This window comes from Oryctolagus cuniculus, chromosome 3 (assembly GCF_964237555.1).
Source record: "Oryctolagus cuniculus chromosome 3, mOryCun1.1, whole genome shotgun sequence".
In the NCBI taxonomy this organism is placed as follows: Eukaryota; Metazoa; Chordata; class Mammalia; order Lagomorpha; family Leporidae; genus Oryctolagus; species Oryctolagus cuniculus.
Window position 1 is genome coordinate 181,992,782 of NC_091434.1, and position 19,838 is coordinate 182,012,619.

Here is a 19,838-nt window from a genome sequence, read left to right on the forward strand (position 1 = left end):
GGCTAAATTGTTGGGATCTCTGTAGCCTGCTTGTGAAACCTTCACATCCAGGAGGTTCTGCAAAACAGCCAAGGAAAATTAAGCACACAGGCATGTATGCTACGCACAGACTCATGTCATTCATTTCGTCCTAGACCTGACACTCTGAGGCGCTGTTACCTCTTAGTTCTGAGGAGCAAAACCCATTTTAATAATTTCCTGAGTAAAAAAAAATCATGAAAATACATACTTCTTTTCAATCTTCTTAAAAATGCCACTGCTCAGATTTATCTATGTGCACATCATTGTCCCCTTTTGATAACATGAATGATTCAACACTGCAGAGCTCAATCCAACTGCAAATGCACTCAGCTGTAGTCATCAGTTCATATGAAGTCTCACGTGTTAAGCACACAAATACAAAGCACACATGTGCTACCAGTCAGACAAAAGCCTGTACCTAACAGATTGATAAAAAGTGGTTACTCACTTGGGTGACGGAAAACTCACACAAAAGGTAAACGTTATTGGCCACAGTATCTGCAAGTGAGAGAGAGAAAAGTCAGACTGGACTGCCCTCCACAGACACAGCGTTCATCCTGCCTCTCCTTCAAGCTGCATCTTGACATTGCAAACGGCAGCATGTCTCTTTGGGGCTGAATAATACTCCACTGTGTACGTGTCCCACAGTCCATCCATCAGTGGTACACATGTCTTCCACAGCTTGACTGTTGTGAGCAACGCTCAGTGAGCATGAAGGTGCACCTTCAAGATGCTGAGTTCTGCTTGGGACACAAGCCCAGAGGAAGGGCTGCTGGACTCCACGGTTCACCTGTTCTAAACCTCTTGAGGAGCCTCTAGTTTTCCACAATGACTGTGCCGATCTACATTCCCATCAGCAGTGTGAAGTGTTGACTTTTCTCCAAACCCTCATCAGCACCTTCTGTCCTTTGAACTTTTCATAATAGTTCATCCTAACCTGTTAGGTGACGTCTTATTTTGATTTATGATTAGCATTTCTCTGCTGATTAATAATATTAGAGATTTTTGTGCACCTGTTGGCCATCTGATTATCTTCTTTGGAAACATTTATTTGGGTACTTTCCCTACTTTTTAATTGGGTTATTTGGGTTTTTTTTTTTTTTTTGCTACAGATTCACATGAGTTCCTTATAGATTTTTATGATTAGTCCATTTTCTAGATGCAAGTTTATGGCTTGGAAATATTTTACCCCACCCTGTAACTGAATTTTCACTCCACTTATTTTTCTTTACTGAACAGAAGCCTTTGTTTGATGCAGCACCACTTGTTTTTTGCTTTCCATGCTTTTGGAGTTATACCCAAAACATCATTGCCAACAGCAGTGACAAGGAAATTTTTACTTTGTTTTCTGTTAAGTCTTCACAGTTTTTACCCTTATATTTAAGTTTTTGATTTCTTTTTCACAATAGCCAAGATGTGTCAATGTGTAAATCAATGAGTCAACCAACGGTTAAAGAAATATGGGACTACAGAAAATGGAATATTATGCAGCCATAAAAAGGAAATGCTATTTGTGACAACACGGAAGAACCTGCATATTATATTAAGCAATATAAGCCAGATACAGTGAGACAAACATGACATGATCTCATTTATATTTGGGATCTAACAAAGTGAACTCTGCGATACTGTGGTCTTCCACTTTTTACTTGTTGGATATTATGGTTAGTGGTGAATTAAGCCTATACATATAGAGTGGATTAAAATCATGTCCTTGTGAAAACTGATGGAAAGAATAGAGGAGAGAGAGGAAGGAGGGTGGGGAGGAGGAGGGAGGGAAATGTGGTGGTCTTCTTGAAACCGTAGCTGTGGAATGCATGAAATGTGTTCTCTTTATATTAACAATGAAACATGAGAAATGAACCCCTAGGGGCACAGGGAAGAATGGGGGCTTCCAGGATGGGGGTAAGAAAGAGGGAAGCTGCTGGTCCAAGTGAACCTTCAGTTACAAGACAGGCAGACTCTGGGTATCTAAGGTGCAGTAACCGTGATGGCCGTATTAGTTAAGTGGATTGTGATCATCGTTATATGCGTTTATTTGTATCAAACCATGACATTGCATACACTGAATGTAGTCAGTATTGACTTGCCAACTTAATATTTTCACTTAATTAATTAAATGCATGTTTGTAAATCAACATTACTATTATGGACAGAGTTCCCAAGACCACGTCACTGCTATTCTGTGATCTGCATCCCCCTGCAGCCCGGTACAGTTTCCCCTGCACGTGCTCCCACGGGAAGTGTCTCAGCTATTTCCTAAGTGAGAGGCCCAGTCATTAGTGCACAGGAGACAGAAAAGAAGGGCAAGAATGTATGCACACATTGTACACACAACATCAGTGTATTCTCACTGCCTCACTGGAATCACTTTCATATCATCCATATGTATTCATTGTTACTTTTGGAAAGGATATCTACACACTCAATTACAGAATGTGCATGAAAACATATCTTCCAGGTGCCAGTTGACAGTGAAATGAAGTCTCTATGTATACATATGTGCGTCTGTGTGTGTGCTCACCTTTGGTGTCTCCGTCATCCCAGAAGAGTTCACCTTTCGCTTCTTTGTTCTCATCCAGGGCGATGATAAGACCAAGAGCGTTCTGCCGACTGTGGGTAACAATATTTAATGTGAGAGACATAGATAAGGGGCACAATTTTTTAAATCACTTTTGAATGTTTTTGTTAGGCACAAAGGTAGTATCACCACGTATATCCTTCTCTGGTGACAATAGTGTCACAGGAGATAGAGATGTCCTAACCCTCACCAGTAAGCATCCATGCCTCCACACCGCTGGGCTTCATTACAGAGCGGTGCACTAACTGCCATGGAGAGGGGACCCCCGTCCACGCTCACCTCTGGTTGGTGTTCAGCGCAGGCTCCTGCCAGGGCAGGATGTAGCCGCCCCGGACATGAAGGTTGATGTGGTCAAGAGGGGCGGGCAGGACCTTCCACTGGGCCTTTGCATTAACATCCGCACCCTGTGGGCAGAACAGGAGAGATGAGAGGGAGCCGGCACAACGATGCAACACACTGGGCCAGACGTCTCCTCCACAGCTCCGAATGCGCTGCTTGCGACTCACCTTTCAGCACACCTGTCACTACACTCCCCACACTGCCCCAGCTGCTGAGTGAAGTCTTCAGTGATGGCTACCCCATTTGTGCAAGACTTGCCATCTGGGGTTTTACAGCTCCCGCGACATGACACCTTAGCTTGGGTCCCCGCTACCCTCACTCCACTGCCTGTCTCTGTGTCTGGAGGAGGTGGAACAACGCCTTCACCCACTGCTTGTAGGTTCCTGAAACGCCTTCACAATGGCACTTTTAGATGGATTCTATAACCAAAAGTCTGCTTTGTCTGCCTCTTCCCCAACGTCCAACTCACCCATGTCAGTAACACATGCAACTCCTACTTCACAGGAAATATTAAGATGAGTAGACTTACTTCAAGAACCCATAACTTTATTTTTAAAATCTTTTTCTTGTTGCTTGCAGTTAAATGCATTTCTTTTTTCCCCCAAGGAAATCTTTTATTTAATGAATATAAACTTCATGCATTTCATAAATACAACTTTAGGAATATACTGATTCTTTACATCAAACCCACACTCCCACCCCTTCTTCCTCCCTCTCCCATTCCCAGTTCCATTCTCCACTAAGATCCATTTTCAATTAACTTTGTATACAGAAGACCAACTCTATACTAAGTAAAGATTTCAACAATTTCCATGAAAAAAAAACTGTTCCTCAACAGTCAAGACAAGGGCTTTTCAAACTCATTGCATCTTGAAGTTAATTTCACTTCTTTTTTTTTTTTAAAGAAACTTGATTAACTTTAAAGAAGCACCCAAGAATGATACATCTTTTGAGAGCACTCAGACATTATTATAATCCAACTCTTTGAAGACAGAGGTCCTGCGTGGGAAGTTAGTGCACAGTGACTCCTGTTGTTAACAATTAAAACTCATGTATGATGTCGGTGATCACCTGAGGCTCTTGACATGAGCTGCCTGGGCTATGGAAGCCTCTTGAGTCCACAAACTCCAACAGTATTTAGACAGGGCCATAAGCAAAGTGGAAGTTCTCTCCCCCATTAAGAGAAAAGTACCTCCTTCTCTGATGACCACTTCTTTCCATAACTTTAACCTAACATACCTGCCTTCATGTCTGCCTCGTGGATAGGAGGTGCTGTCCCACCTAAGGTAGGGGTCTCAAACAAAGAGACCCCTGCCACAATTTCACAATTGCAGCGGGCTTCTTGCTGTCTGTACCACTTGCATAAGGAGTGAGATAACTCTGCTGAGGCTGCCCAGTGCTTCGTTCATATTTAGTTGCATCTTCAGTGTCTACCCAGTAGATGTCGGAAGCAACCCACTCCCACACCACTGGGGTAAGCAAAATCGTCTCCAGGCACTGCCAAACGTCTCCTGGTAGGCAAACTCCCTGACTCTGAGAACTGGTACAATACAAGTAAGGAGTAGTCATTTTATATCAATAAATAAATGTATGTAACTTCTATCTAAACCTTATTTATAAAATAGATGACATCAGACTTAACTGGCCAAAGTATTCCAGTACCTGCTAGAGAACCTAGAGGAAGTTACTAAAATTGTAAACAGTACCTAAGGACACACACATTTACTAACCCCAACCGTGTAACTTTCCTTTTCTCCCAAGGGCTCGCTCTACAAAGTGCTGGATTTCTACATGATTTCTTTACCTATCCATCTTCATCAAATCCCGGATGATGAAAGGGTTCTTCTATTTAAATTCTATATACAAAGTTGGTCATTGTGGGACAATTTTCTTTATTAGCCCTCACATTTAACTTTCTTTTATGTAGAATATATCATTATTTGCATAAACACCACGTGACTTCAAAAAGTTCATGGAAAATGAATATTATGGAAAAACTTTACATAAATTCCAAAAATTTTTACACCAAAATAAACTTATCTTTTAGTACTGCTCTCCCACAAGCTTCCTAGAGTATCTTCAAATTAGTGTTTCTGACAAGCCAACAGCAGCTCCAGATCACATGGGGAAGTCCAGAGAGAACTGCCTACCGATTCCCATCACCTACCACTCAGTGAGGTTATTCATCCGAGCCAGACTGAGACTAGAGTGAGACCAGGGAGGTACCTAGGGTGCACAGTGACTGGAGGGACCAGCATTAGGGCACAGTGCCTAAGCCACCATCTGGTGCGCCGGCATCCCACATGAGGCACAGTGCATTAAGTTACCATCTGGTGTGCTGGCATCCCACGTGAGGCACAGTGCATTAAGCCACCATCTGGTGTGCCAGCATCCCACATGAGCACTGGTTTGTGTCTCAACTGCTCCACTTCCAACCCAGCTCCCTGCTGATATGCCTGGGAGAGCAATGGATGATGGCCTGAGGGCTTTGGCATTTGCCACCCATGTGAGAGTCCTGGATGGAGTTCCTGGCTCCAGGCCTTTGCTTGGTGCAAGCCTGGCCATTAACTGTGCTTTTCAAATAAATGAATAAATCTTTTCAAAAATAATAAAACCTACAGAAGCTCTCATTCTCAAAGTCATGTAAGTTCAGGGCCAGCCTTACAACAATGCACACCTTGGACTGTCTGCATAGTCCAGGCCCTACACCAGGAACCTGAGCGTACTCTGAAGGACTGACTTTAGTGAATGGGAAGGCTGGCGTGCAAACTCAGAGCCACTTAAAAAATGTCGGCTGCTCCCTCCCAGAAGACCTTGGCTGGAAGCACTCAGCAGAGTCTTAACCAAAGACGGAAGCAGACTACCAACAAGAAACACAGTCAGGGGCGCTCAGGTCAGACAAGCTTCCCCTGGTCTTGTCCAGTTTTCAACCAATCCTACTGCAACCCCCCGAGATAAGAGGGGCTTCTTGTCTTCCTACTGTATTTCCAGTCCTTCCCTGTTCCTCCTCAAAGTAGGAAGGGGGCTGGCATGTGGCTTAGCAGATCAAGCCACTGCCTGAGACACCAGAATCCCATTTGGACACCAGTCCTGGCTGCTCCACTTCCAATCCAGGTCCCTGGATGAAGCTCCAGGCTCCTTGCTTTGGCCTGGCCCAGCCCAGGGCATTGCAACCATCAGGGAAATGAACTAATGGATGGAAGATCTCTCTCTCCCTCTCCCTCTCCCTCTCCCTCTCCCTCTCCCTCTCCCTCTCCCTCTCCCTCTCGCTCTTCCCCTGTAGCTCTGCCTTTCAAATAAATAAAACAACTCTTTAAAAAAGAAATCAAGAGGGGCATCCTGGTTAGAAAGTGAGGAGCAGCCACTTCAGTTCTCTCATGAGAATCGACTGTGACTGTGTCCCTCAAGGATCACCCAAAAATTGCTTTGATGACCTGTAAGCACAGGCTCTGTACTGGGCTCACAACAGCCCTGCACTCATATGATGGCAACACCTTGCTCGGCTCCCATTTCTAAATGCACTTGCACTGTTACAATCATATGGGTCAGGTCCCAACTTAGCATTTTACAGACTGGCTCATAATAACTGACCTAAGGTAATTCTATGGAACGATCATTCTTTGAGCATCTATACTATACAGGAAGATGTTTAATTAAAAGATAATTAAAAGATTAGGATTGGAGCCAGCGCTACGGCATAGTGGCCTAAGCCTCCACCTGTGGTGGTGGCATCCCATATGGGCATTGGTTCTAGTCCCAGCTGCTTCTCTTCCTATCCAGCTCTCTGCTATGGCCTGGGAAAGCAGTGGAGGATGGCCTAAGTGCTTGAACCCTGCACCCATGTGGGAGACCTGGAAGACACTCCTAGCTTCTTAGCGACCCAGTTACGGCCATTGTAGCCACTTGGGGAGTGAACCAGCAAATGGAAGACCTTTCTCTCTGCCATCTCCCTCTCTCTGTCTGTAACTCCACCTATCAAATAAATAAATACAAAAAGTATTAAAAGACCTCTATACTTACACACAGCAGAAGGGGATATGAACAAAAACTGTAGTAATAGAACAGTTTCGCATGTTCACCAATCTCTGCCTTATACACCGGGCAGGGATGGTGGGAGGAAGGATGAAAACAGGCTCATAAAGAGCACCCTCGAGCAGCCAGGCGCTGAGTGAGCTGCCTTACGAGTGGGTTCACAGCCCCATCCCGAGGGACTTGTTCACTCCTCTGGAGGTGGGAAACTGAAGGGACAAGGTTTGACGCGATGGGGCTGAAATCACACAGCAGGTGGGACCCAACACAGCATTTGGTCGAGATTTATCTGATCAGAAGCTTTTTTGTGCTCCACATTGTTCCCAGGCTGTATACATATTTAGAAAACTTACCGTGTAGTAGTCATACCAGCGGGCTCCAGGGAAATACGCAGTGACTTCTCTGGCGTTCTGGAATTGAACACAGACAAGGCATGGGTGGTGGGCACAGCTACCCACAAAAGTGTAATCAGTTTGCAAAGGAAAGAGGCTAAACCCATAGTGACAGCCTTGCACTCACTTCCGAAATCTCTGTACTGCTCGGCATTGTGGGGAACCTTTCTGTTTATGATCGGGGAGACTTATCTCCCCTAAACAAGGGGCTTTGATAAAGCCCTCTTTCTGTTCCTAGACTGTAAGTGACAAAAGTTACCATTTGCTTATAAATATTCCCCATGACTTCTTTGAAGAGACCAAACCTAAGTTTGGGTGAGAGACAGAAAAAAATCTTGTACACACCATGTAACATCTTAAAGTGATAGGGAGAGAAGGGGAGATCTGAGGTTTGGGGGAAACCCAAAGACAGAAACCTGAGTCATTTCAGCTCTCCCACATGAGTAGCAGGAACCCAAGGATTTGATCCATCACCTGCTGCCCTGCAAGGTGAACGTTAGCAGGACGTTGGACTGGAAGTAGAGGAGCCAGGACTCAAACTAAACGTTCTGAAATGGAATGCAGGCATTCCAAGGGCACCCTAATTTCTGTATCAAATGCTCGCCCCATGTAGTTGTAGAAAATTTGGAGGAGGCTGAAATTAACTAGTATTTCAACCAGAAGCCAAATTACCAGCTGAGGACTAAAGAAACAAGTCCTGCTTGTGGGAGGGCATCTGGCAGAAGGAAGGGAAGAGGCAGCCAGCAACAATCTTGCAAACATTGCTGCAAGTGGTTCTACTGAAAGATTTGTTTTAATAGTCACAGAGGGATAGAAAGAATTATTTGTATTGCTTCCTCTACCGAGCTCGTATTCCTTATTTTAGTGAATGGGGAAATGACTGTACGTTCAAATACATCACAAAGGACTTTTAGTCCTGAGTGACTGAGGAACCAGAATTACTGTGGAAGGAGGTGGGGCCAGTGCTGCGGTACAGCAGGTTAAAGGCCTGACCTGGTGGTGGCATCATATAGGCACCAGTTCAAGTCCCAGCTGCTCCACTTCTGATCCAGCTCCCTGTTAATGCACCGAGGAAAGCAGCAGAGGATGGCCCAAGTGCTTGGGCCCCTGCACCCACATTGGAGAAATGGCAGAAGCTCCTGGCTCCTGGCTTTGGACTGGCTCAGCTCTGGCCATTGCAGCCATCTGGGGAGTGAACCAGCAGATGGAAGACCTCTCTCTGTCTCTACCTCTCTCCATAACTCTGACTTTAATAAACAAATAAATCTTTACAATTAAAAAAAAAAAGTAAAGAGGAAGGACCTGTAGCCCAGAGTACCTAAGTAATGTGCTCACAAGAGAGAAAGTGACAAATGCAGAACAAGGAGCAGGTGTCAGGACCCCGCACCAGGCCTCTTCTCCCCACACTGTTCTCCAGCCTCACAGCCGAGACCCTCTGCCCACCAGAGGCCCCCTACTCACAGGCTCCAGCACAGGGCTGACCAGGAAGGCCGGGCCCAGCAGGAACTGACCATCTATGTCCCAGGTCACCCGGTCTGACACAAACCTGAAAAGGACGTGAAGGGGCCACAGTCACAGCCCAGCCAGCCCAGCCCAGCCCTGAAGGAAGTCCTCAACTCAGACCCACGTCAGGAACCCGCTGCACCTGAGGATCCTTACATCCCTAGGACTGTCTCAATCAGGATGTTCTAAGACAAGTTCATCAAACATCAGAACTGGTATGATTTAGATATGTTCTCTCCTATAATGCATTCACACGCAAGTTACCCATGGCATTCATAAGTGCAGGCTTTGCCCACATGCCTCAATCTCACCCAGAGACTGCCACCTTTGCAACGTCACCTCAAGTGAGCAAACAGCTACAAACGATGGAGCTTTGCAGGATCAAATTGGAAAGAAACAATCTGTGTTGAGTTGTATCATTCAATTTTTTTTTCATTCAGTAACTAACTTTTACCAATAACCCACAGCATGAACAGCACTGTGCAGAAAGGGGTATTAATATATGATCTGCATCAGATTTTATGAAAAAAAGAAATGCTGTATTCCCTGTAGAGGGTTTATTTTCTTCCCCTGCCACCCTAGTGAAGCAAGGAAATCACCCACCACTCACTGAGGTCCCACTAGACACTCACTCGTGCAGGAGAGGCCGCACCACAGTGCTGCCCTCCACGTGGGCCTTGTACATCAGGGTGTAGAGATAGGGCAGCAGGGTGTATCTGGTCTCCAGGACGCTTCTGGAAAGATTCACAAAGGTGGCGTTCCAGGACACAGGGTCCTGTCTCTGCAAAAGAGGAAGAGGACTGTGAGGAGCTCAGCCTAGACGGTCTCAGGTACTTAAAGGACCCACTTAATGCTTATTCCTTGTGCAGAACACACACAGCTACATCAAGATAATTATCAATAAGCCTCAGAATATTCTTAATGCATTACAAAAGGTCCCTGTAGCTTTCCCAGGAGAGACAATAAATTTCCCTAGATGACATTCTTCTTGGGATCTGCTTGGTTCAAGTCTGCCTATAAGAAGAATAATCTAAAGATACTGGGAGTTGGATTCACGGAGACACAGGGTTGAAGGATTTTAAATATGCCCTAGGGATGACAGATGGCTTTAATTGTAGCTCAAAAATGGAGGGGGAATGCCCTACCTTGGTCCCTTCGGTGTTGTGGTTCCTGGAGAAGGGGTAAAAGGCCCCCAGCTGCATCCAGCGAGCACACATCTCATATTCAGCGTCTTGAAAGAACCCACAGATGTCTGCTCCTGTCTGAACCGAGAAGCAAGAAAAGGGGCCTGCTGAGGGTTTCTGAACGCTGGCTCCAGCTCCCAGGTCACCAGGAGGGATCCAGGGACACTTACATAGGGAATGCCAAAGAGGCTGAACTCCATCATGCCTGCAAAGGGAACCACAGCGGGGTGAGACCAGGCCCTGAGCCCTGCCTCCTCCCCCCTCACTGCCCCCTCCCTGCCAGCAGGGGCCCTGGCACAAGGCTGCACACCAATGATAGACTTCCTCAGCTGGTCCCACGCGGCTGTGTTGTCTCCCAGCCAGTGTCCCCCCCAGCGGCCAGAAGAGGGGAACGTGGAGCGGGTGATGACGATCCCTCGCTGTCCCGTCACCTCCTGCACGGCTCTGGTGGAGGGAAAGGAGGTGAGCTGAGGGCAGAGCAGGAGATGGAAAGGCACAGAGCTCCTGCCCTCGGGGCCCTGAACCCAGGACACGGTCACCTGATGTCTGCTGCATGGCTGCAGGGATACGGAAATCAGCCAGCGTGAGGCACCCACCGACTCCTCCCAGACCATGGACATGACTATCATGGGTGTGTCTCTACACAGTGTTGTACCATGGCTGTCACCATGCAGTAAACTCACTGGGTTGCTCTCATATAGTAAGTCCTCCTAAGTCTTGCTATTTGTCTACTCTGTGCAGTCATGTACCTGAATATGTCCTTTCGGGCCACGATGACTCACACGCAATGTTGACCCCATAAAACTACAGTGAAGCTGAAAAATTCCTATGCTCAATGATGGCACAATGATCATAAGTGGTGTCACTACACGTTACTCTCATGTGTGTGACAATGCACATGTTAACAAACCTACTGCACTGCCAGTCAAGTAACAGTGAAGGACACAAGCATGTAAGCACTTAATACTGGGTTATACAAATCAAATCTACATCAGTGCGGTATCTGTCGTACACCCCATAGCCTTTATCATTATTTTAGAGCATATTCATTCTGCTTAACAAATGTTTACTGTAAAATGCTGTGTTACACCTGTGGAAGCCTTACGCATCTCTTGACTACATCACAAGTCTACGTGGAATGACTGCTGTATATTCTCCAGGTTTGTCTATGCAAAGTTAACAGTGTTTACACAGTGGTGAAATTGCCTATCAAAGTATTTCTTACAATGTCTCACCATTATTTTACTAGGTTTTCTGTTTTTGAGGGAGGGACAGTGAATTCCTTTATGAAGATTTTACTTAGGATAATTCATATTTAAATGGAGTACAAAATGATTTTGTGAGTGCAGGCACTGTGCCACAGGGGTTAAGCTGCCACATGTCACACTGACACCCTTACTGGAGTGCCAGTTCAAGTCCCAAATGGAGACTGGGTATTTGCTTAGTTAATAAGAATTGCTACACAGTAGCTTCATCCATCACTGGCCGTTCTGCAGGCTGTACCCAGTGGAGAAGGGAGACAGTGACTCACTCGTAGGTGGGTCTGGTCTGGGACCACCCATACAGGTTGTGCACGTCGTAGTGCCGCACACGGGAGCCGTCTGGCAGGATCTGCTCGCTCTCCATGCACAGGGTCTTGCTGTTCAGGCCTGTGCCCCTGGACTCCAGGTCTGGGGAAAGATGCAGGGATGTTAAAGCCAGCTCTGATTCTGGGTGTCTTGTGCTTCTCTCCAAGAGCCTGGACCACGGATCCTGAGATAACTGAACCTCTGCATGACTCTCTCATCTTCACCAAAGGTGTGAGATCAATGCTGCCCTCTAGGATGCAATGGTACCCACGAGTGTTCTACACATCAAGTTCCCTAAGAAAGCAGAAGGGGGCCTGCGGAAAAATGCATAGTTTTTAACATGCTCTGCTCTAGGTATTCAATGTGTAAACTATTTCATATAATTCCTATGATACTGTGAAGATGATATCACCAGCAGCATTTTATGTTTTAGGAACCTAAAAGCTGGAAACGCCACGTGATCTGTGGAAAGTCGCCCAACTCACAGAGAACGGCCTCGGAACCAAGACACGACTGCCAGGACTGCCAGAGACAGTCCACTCCATGAGAAAAGGAACCCCTGCGTTGTTACACAACCCAGTCCTGTGAAGGAATCGACTTATGCCAAGGAACTGGGGGATCCAGCTGTGAGGGTCCTTTGGTGACATTACCATTGCTAAGTGCCCTTTGGGCAAATCTGAGTAGTTCCCCTCGTGGGCCCTGGAACACACGTGCTCTCAAATAAGAAAACTGCTTGAAGGACATTTGTCTCAGGCCCACAATAAACCACAGCACCAACAAGCAAGCCCCTAGCCACTGGGGATGCTATGGCCGTGGCTCTGCAGGTGAGGAGGCCAAGGGTCCTTACGTGGCATGTAGGGGGGATGGTTCAGAGTGGGATCTGTGCAGCCTGCAGGAACTGCCCCATTCACAAAGCTCGCTGGTTCATTCATGTCCTAGAAATGTCAACACAGACACCGCTTACTTCTCTAAACAGTTATAGCTTTTCCATTCAGAGTCCAGGGGGTGGGGAATAAATCATTTCACATCCAGAACTCCATGTAGATACCAACCCATAGAGGCTCATCAAATCCCATGGCTAAAAAGACCAATCATCCCCTACAGAATAACAAGAGTATTCTAGAGTATAAAAAAGTTCTCCATCAGAGTATGAATGGTAAAGTTCTAAGTATTTATGGAAGCCACCTTTGAGGTTTCGTAGCAGGAACCTCAGATTAGGTATAAGGTTTCCGATGTTTGAGGGCTACTCCACTCCAAAGTGGAGGAAGTACCTACTGTCTTCTTGGGGGATCATTCTCCTTTTGACTAAAGGTCAATGAAACCTATGCTTAGGCACACGGAGACACACACAGACTGATGCACACACACACACTTACAATCCATAAGCCGTCGAACTTCAAGCTCTTCTCTGGGTTCTGTGGGTTGGTGTACATTTCTTGTATTTCCCTCTTCCACCAGCTGACAGTTGAATTACGGAAAAAGTCTGGGAAGGCCGCATAAGCTCTGTATTGCTGTAAGAATTAAATACAGTCCATTCATAAAAAATAAATTAGCAAACTGATAGAGGCTCACTGAGAACTCATGCAAGACAGACTTGTAACACAGGTTGATGGTGAGTCCTATCAGCCTACGTAATGTTCTTGGCTCATGTGGAAAACATTGCGTGTAAGGAAGAGAGGCTAGCCCTAATTGCATGCTTCCTCCACATCTGGAAACATCCATGGACTGTTTTCCTCTTCCCACTGGTATGAATGGTAACAGTCAACACCATCAACCCCCTACCTAACATACTGCCTGTCCAACCCACAAACAGTGTCTTGGAAACCCACCCTCTTTGACCTCCGTTTTTTTTTTTTTTTTTTTCAATTATGTTGACAGCCATAAAACACACAGTCCAACAATCAAGCAGTCTGGTCTCAGAGTGGCTTTCTCATTTTGCATCTCGAGGACAAGTGCTACTGACTGGCTCTGAGATCTGGGGGATCCGAGAGGAACACCAGGGAAATGCGTCACGGGCTCACAGCACTGTCCTCTCACTGCTCTGAGCTCGCTCAGCCTGCGCTGAGTCCCCAGACTACGCTGTTGCTGTTTAATATCTGTCTTCCCCTTTGTGGCTTCCTCCTTGCTCTCAAAACTAACCCATCTGCATAAGACATGAATATCTTGCCTGCTTCTTTCCGGTCCCATTCCTGGCGACTGGGGGACTTTCTCCTGTACTTCTGTCCACTGCCTACAATCCTATACATCTGGGAAGAGTTCCCCAAGTAGGCCATTTTCCTCGAGTTTCTAAGTGGCTGATACCTGCATTCCAATCTGCTGCATTATGCTGAATCAATACTGAGATTTATCTGATTGATCCTTGATCCTGATAGAGATTCTATATACTAATTTTTTAAAAGAATTAATTTATTTATTTGAAAAGCAGAGTTACACAGAGAGAGGAATAGACACAGAGAATCTTCCACCCGCTGGTTCACTCTCTAGATGGCCACAATGGCCAGGGCTCAGCAAAGCCAAAGCCAAGAACCAGGAGCTTCTTCCAGGTCTCCCACGTGTGTGGCAGGGGCCCAAACACTTGGACCATTTCCTGCTGCTCTTTGAGAGCGTCAGCAGAGAGATGGATGGGAAGTAGAGCAACTAGAACCTGAAACAACATCTAATATGGGATGGCAGCATCGCAGGCAGTGGCTTTACCCACAATGCCACAGTGCTGGCCCCTCTAGACACTACATGTTTAACCACGCTGCTGACCACACAGATTCTAGCTTCTTTTCCCTTCAGCCCTTAGAAACAGCCTCCTCTTCATCCCGATGGAGGTTCATTGGCTACATGTTCCCCACTACAATTCCTATCCAGGAAGAATATCCATTGTGGAAGAGCTAAGCAGAGTGAGGCAGGCTCTTACTCTTCGGAAGCATTTGTACCCACACCCTGAGAACCTGACTCGTAGTATTATCAGAGCAGTCCATAGTAGATCACTCAATAGTAAATCCATCAACAGTAAATCACTCAGTCTATTGTACATATGACTTCACCAAATGCGGGGCTGAAGATTTCCTTGACAACAAGAAACCATGACTTCATTCAAGCAACAAATGCTTAGTGAAGCAGGAAAAACGTTCTGGTGCAGAATAATGGGAAAACCGGGTCAGTCTCAAGAATGAACGAGGTAGCAGCAGAGTAAGCTTTTACACGAGGCTGGAAACTGGGAGGTGAAAGAAGTGTTGAGAACCTGAGGGAGAACTGGGGTGGGGAGAGTTTATTAGTGAAGATGGAGAAACACAGTGCTGAAAAAGGAAACAGAGCCAAGGACCCAACCACTACTGACGAGTCAGAGACTACTTCAAAGGATTATCCGAACAACAACAACAAGACACCACTTCAGAAGGGAAAAAAGTGGTGATTATTGAAGGTTTCAGCCAGTAGAAATTCTATGGGCCTTTAGAATTTGAAACCTTTCCATTAAAATCACTTCACTGTCACAACCAAACGCAGGAAAGTAATTTAAGCTCTCAGGGTCATGAATCACAAACAGTAACAAGTATGCCCAAGTAGGGAGCAAAATATTGCATGTAACCTGGCCAGTGCAGAGACTGACACCTAGGACATGCTTCTTAAATGCTTTCCTGGGCATACTCATGTCCATGTACAAGCATGTCCAGTGCCATGAATATGACTGCCTATTCCTAGCAAAGCTAAATTCACTCAACATCCACAAGGCCTTTACCTCCACTTGACTGTCCCAGTCCAGAGAGCTGTTCACAACAACATCAGGGTAGTCAGGCCAGACCTGTAGAGAGGAAAAAGTTCAATAGCAACTCATTAATTACCCTTACATAGTATTTCATAAGATATTAAGTATGGACCTAAGGGAAATAATATTTTGATTATCACGCATGACTGTTCCACAATAAGTAGATTCCATGATACGTCTACCTTACTTTAAAAATTCTCAACTGTTTCAAGAAATATTGACTTCAACAATGAGAACATCTGACAGCAAAGCCCATTTGGAAAAGGCCAGAAGCCACAGGCACAAACACACATCGTATGATCCACCCCACAGAGATTAGCAGACCACTGCTCAGCTCATACCTTTCCCCAGACAATGCCGCCGCCATTTGGGTATTTGATGAAGACGTCGTCCTCCACACCCCGAGTGAAGGCAGGGTAAGGCTGCGTCTCATTGCCAGAGATCGCTGGGTCCTGAAATCAAACCACAAGTCAGCTGCGAAAACCAAAGCTGGCGATGACAAGGACATGAAAAAGGAGAATTCCTGCAGAGAGAAGGCCTTAGGGTCCCCTGGATGGTAGTTTCTGGACTCCAGGGAAATGCATTTCCTAGAGGGGCTCCCATTTCCCGCTCACTCCATGGAAGGAAGGACAGCACAGGGCCTTCTCCCCCACAGCCCATCAGCCTCCCCACATGACATCACATGAGTACCAACCAGGATGAGGATGACCCGCATCCCATCGCCATGCAGGCGCTGGATCAGAGCTGGGAGCCCAGCAAACTTGGGGCTGAGGGTGAAGTCCAGCTGCCGCTCCATGTAGTCGATGTCTGAGTACTGCACGTCCTGGGGAGAGACACAGGACCACCGATGCTGCTGAGGTCCAAGCCCAGGCTCCACTAGCAGCCCTCTGCCACGGCACCCTGAGTTACAGACAGCTTCCTTTATATGCTTCCACATCTCAGCTTTGTCGTGGGTTAAAATTAGATCCTAGGAACTTTACCTACTTTTACAAATTTTCAGTTAAAAAATAGAAAAAGGAAAAAAAAGCTAATACAGCAGACTGTGGGGAGCAATCCGGACTGGACTGAGTTACTGGAATTAAGACTTATTCTATGCATCTGCTCTCCCACAATATGGCGCTGGGAGAGAAGTAAACAGCTTCCGCACAGCTGCCTCCAGTTCAACTAATAAACTGTAGGACTTGCTCCTGATTGGAGGAGAGCAGCGTACTCGGCGTGTGGGCAGCCGAGTTAGGATTGGCGGAGGAGGACTATAAAGGAGGAGAGAGACGGCATGCACCAGGAACATCTATGGGGAACATCTAAGGGAACCCGTGCAGCCCCCGAGAAGAGCCGGCCGGCGGTGTGCCACTCCCCTGCGGAAGTGGGGAATGTGGCCAGGGGGAACTGCCCTTCCACGGAGGTGGAAGGGATAGTAGCCAACCCGGGAAGAACCAGCAGCAAACCCGGGGAGGGCCGAGCAGACGAAAGAACAGTGCAGGGTCCTGTGTCGTTCCTCCATGAAGAGGGGGAGCAACATAATGGTGCCGTGACTCGGATATGAAGCCTAGGCAGGGCTTAGTGTTGCTCCTCCACGAAGAGGGGGAGCGACATAATGGTGCCGTGACTCGGATATGAAGCCTAGGCAGGGCTTAGTGTCGTTCCTCCACGAAGAGGGGGAGCGACATAATGGTGCCGTGACTCGGATATGAAGCCTAGGCAGGGCTTAGTGTCGTTCCTCCACGAAGAGGGGGAGCGACATAATGGTGCCGTGACTCGGATAGGAAACCTAGGACGGATAGAAAACTTAGGAGGGAAGAAACGTGACTCGGATAGGAAACTTAGGACGGATATGAAACTTAGGAGGGAAGAAACGGGAAGAACTAGGGAAAATATCGGAGAGAGAAACTAGCAAACAGCCTAGGGAAAAGCCGGACGAAAAAGGAGCCGGAAGAAGCTATTGAAAGCCTAGGCATAGATTCGGATACGGACTACGGGGGGAAGCTGGGAGAAATCTCTAAGGTCAAAAGCGAAAGTGAAAGCTAGAACAAACAGACTCGGATGCGGACTGTGGGGAGAGGCCAGGAGAAATAAGGGAGGAATATTGTTGGAAGAAAACTTAGGGAAACATACCGGGTAGAGAAAGTGTTAGGGAAATTGAAGCCGCGGGGGGCAGGCCGAGGCGGATACGAAAGCCACTTTGGGGTTCTCAAGTTAGCCCGGGAATAGGGGGCGAAAAGTTGAAACCAGAAGCTGAAACGTGAGCCTGGTTGGGATCCGTCTGATTAGCCCGGGGAGCAAAGGACAGGAAGCCAAACCGTGGGGCGGAGACGTACGCTGGGTTGAATTCGCCAGGCTAGCCCGGGGAACTTAGATTGAATGCTAGTGGCGGACACGTAAGCTACGCTGTGTTACTCGCGGAAGCCGCCGCGTGCAGAGAGAGCACGGGGCGTGAATAGATAGGGAACGGGGCTGGCATAGGCCGTGGTGCAGACGCGAAGGGCGTGGAGACCGCGGAGCGCGCGAAGCCAAGCCGCGCAAAGCCGGGAAGCCGCGCAGATGAGAGACGCGGGCTGAAGCGGCTCGGCGGGCGGGAAAGCCGCGGAGAAATAGCCTCGGGGCGGAGCCTGCCGGCAGGGCGAGGCGCCAGGAAGCTGCGGGGATAAGAGAAACAGAAGTTTAGAAGTAAGATGAGAAAAATAGGAATGCTGGAAGATAGAAGTAAAATGGGAGAAATAGGAATGCCCGGAGATAGAGAAATAGAGAAATAGAAAGGCCTCCCCTCAACATGGCAATTAGAAGGCTTGGATTCGGTCTGCCTGATTAAGTGAGGCGATGAGCACGATGAGCACCTGGGCGGCTAGCAGCTTATGCGCCGCAGGTCACCGAAGACAGGCACGAATTAACATCAGTAAGGCTTCCCCACGATGCAACAATTAGGAGGCTTGGATTCGGTCTGCCTGATTTAAGGCGGTAAGCACCAGCAAGCAGCTCGACCAAAGCATGAGCTGCAGGTCACCGAAGATAGGCACAAACCAACACTAATAAGTCTCCCCCACAATACGGCAATGAGAAGGCTTGGATTCGGTTTGCCTGATTGCTAGGTTTTGTAAGCCCCTGCAGGCAGAGCAGAGCATGCGCTGCAGGGCACCGAACACAGGCACGCATCAGCGCCTAAAAACCTCCTCACAACATGGCGAAGAGAGGACCCGGATTCGGTTTGCCTGATTGATAGGACTTGTAAGAGCCTGTGGCAACTCTAGCAAGTAGAGCAGAGTGTGTGCCGCGGGACACCGAAGACAGGCGCGTATCAACGCCAAAAAATAAAAAGAAAGGGGGATCTGTGGGGAGCAATCCGGACTGGACTGAGTTACTGGAATTAAGACTTATTCTATGCATCTGCTCTCCCACAATATGGCGCTGGGAGAGAAGTAAACAGCTTCCGCACAGCTGCCTCCAGTTCAACTAATAAACTGTAGGACTTGCTCCTGATTGGAGGAGAGCAGCGTACTCGGCGTGTGGGCAGCCGAGTTAGGATTGGCGGAGGAGGACTATAAAGGAGGAGAGAGACGGCATGCACCAGGAACATCTATGGGGAACATCTAAGGGAACCCGTGCAGCCCCCGAGAAGAGCCGGCCGGCGGTGTGCCACTCCCCTGCGGAAGTGGGGAATGTGGCCAGGGGGAACTGCCCTTCCACGGAGGTGGAAGGGATAGTAGCCAACCCGGGAAGAACCAGCAGCAAACCCGGGGAGGGCCGAGCAGACGAAAGAACAGTGCAGGGTCCTGTGTCGTTCCTCCACGAAGAGGGGGAGCGACATAATGGTGCCGTGACTCGGATATGAAGCCTAGGCAGGGCTTAGTGTTGCTCCTCCACGAAGAGGGGGAGCGACATAATGGTGCCGTGACTCGGATATGAAGCCTAGGCAGGGCTTAGTGTCGTTCCTCCACGAAGAGGGGGAGCGACAGCAGACAATGTGGATGGGAAATCTACTACAAACAAAAGCCTATGATGGCTTTGGAATATTCAGTCTTTGAGGTAATCACATGCAGCTTTGTTCCTAAAGTGAGATATTGCATGGGAAAAATCCCATTACTGGGACAATTGTAAACAACAGAAAATTTAAATGGAATGAATTTAATATGTAAGTGGTCCCTGGGACCAGTTCTCTGATTACTGGGCCTCCTGTCCTCCATTGAAGGATGCAGTCCTGCCCCATGAATTTCTTCAGGAAACCAAGCCCATTCAAGCATTGGATGGCTCCGCAATGATGAAGCAATGGGCTACAGTGTGAGTCGAAGGCTGGGACTCAAAACACACAATTGCATGTATGCATACGATGGCATCCAACTTGAGTTTTGTTTTTATTTAGGCAGAACTACTGTTTACAGGATCTTTTATTCGTATGAAATCAAGGATTTTTTGACCAAGTATTTTGAAGTTGTGTAAAACAAATTGAAGAAACCACACTATAACAGAAAGGGTGCT

General features: G+C 47.3%; 1 protein-coding gene across 1 annotated transcript in view; it reads right to left on the reverse strand.

The window, feature by feature from the left end:
• The window catches only part of LOC100358478 (maltase-glucoamylase), a 170,825-nt gene that overhangs the window by 35,703 nt on the left and 115,284 nt on the right, over positions 1 to 19,838 (reverse strand). The window contains exons 78-93 of the mRNA XM_070069892.1: positions 16,066 to 16,194; positions 15,713 to 15,823; positions 15,345 to 15,407; positions 12,994 to 13,128; positions 12,465 to 12,552; positions 11,581 to 11,719; positions 10,360 to 10,493; positions 10,220 to 10,254; positions 10,011 to 10,127; positions 9,498 to 9,646; positions 8,824 to 8,908; positions 7,324 to 7,380; positions 2,882 to 3,006; positions 2,546 to 2,634; positions 470 to 519; positions 1 to 57 (exon numbers count right to left, since the gene is read on the reverse strand). The exon at positions 1 to 57 is cut by the window's left edge and continues 111 nt beyond it. Coding sequence (XP_069925993.1) covers positions 1 to 57; positions 470 to 519; positions 2,546 to 2,634; positions 2,882 to 3,006; positions 7,324 to 7,380; positions 8,824 to 8,908; positions 9,498 to 9,646; positions 10,011 to 10,127; positions 10,220 to 10,254; positions 10,360 to 10,493; positions 11,581 to 11,719; positions 12,465 to 12,552; positions 12,994 to 13,128; positions 15,345 to 15,407; positions 15,713 to 15,823; positions 16,066 to 16,194 — 1,563 coding nt within the window. The remainder of the gene's footprint in view (positions 58 to 469; positions 520 to 2,545; positions 2,635 to 2,881; positions 3,007 to 7,323; positions 7,381 to 8,823; positions 8,909 to 9,497; positions 9,647 to 10,010; positions 10,128 to 10,219; positions 10,255 to 10,359; positions 10,494 to 11,580; positions 11,720 to 12,464; positions 12,553 to 12,993; positions 13,129 to 15,344; positions 15,408 to 15,712; positions 15,824 to 16,065; positions 16,195 to 19,838) is intronic.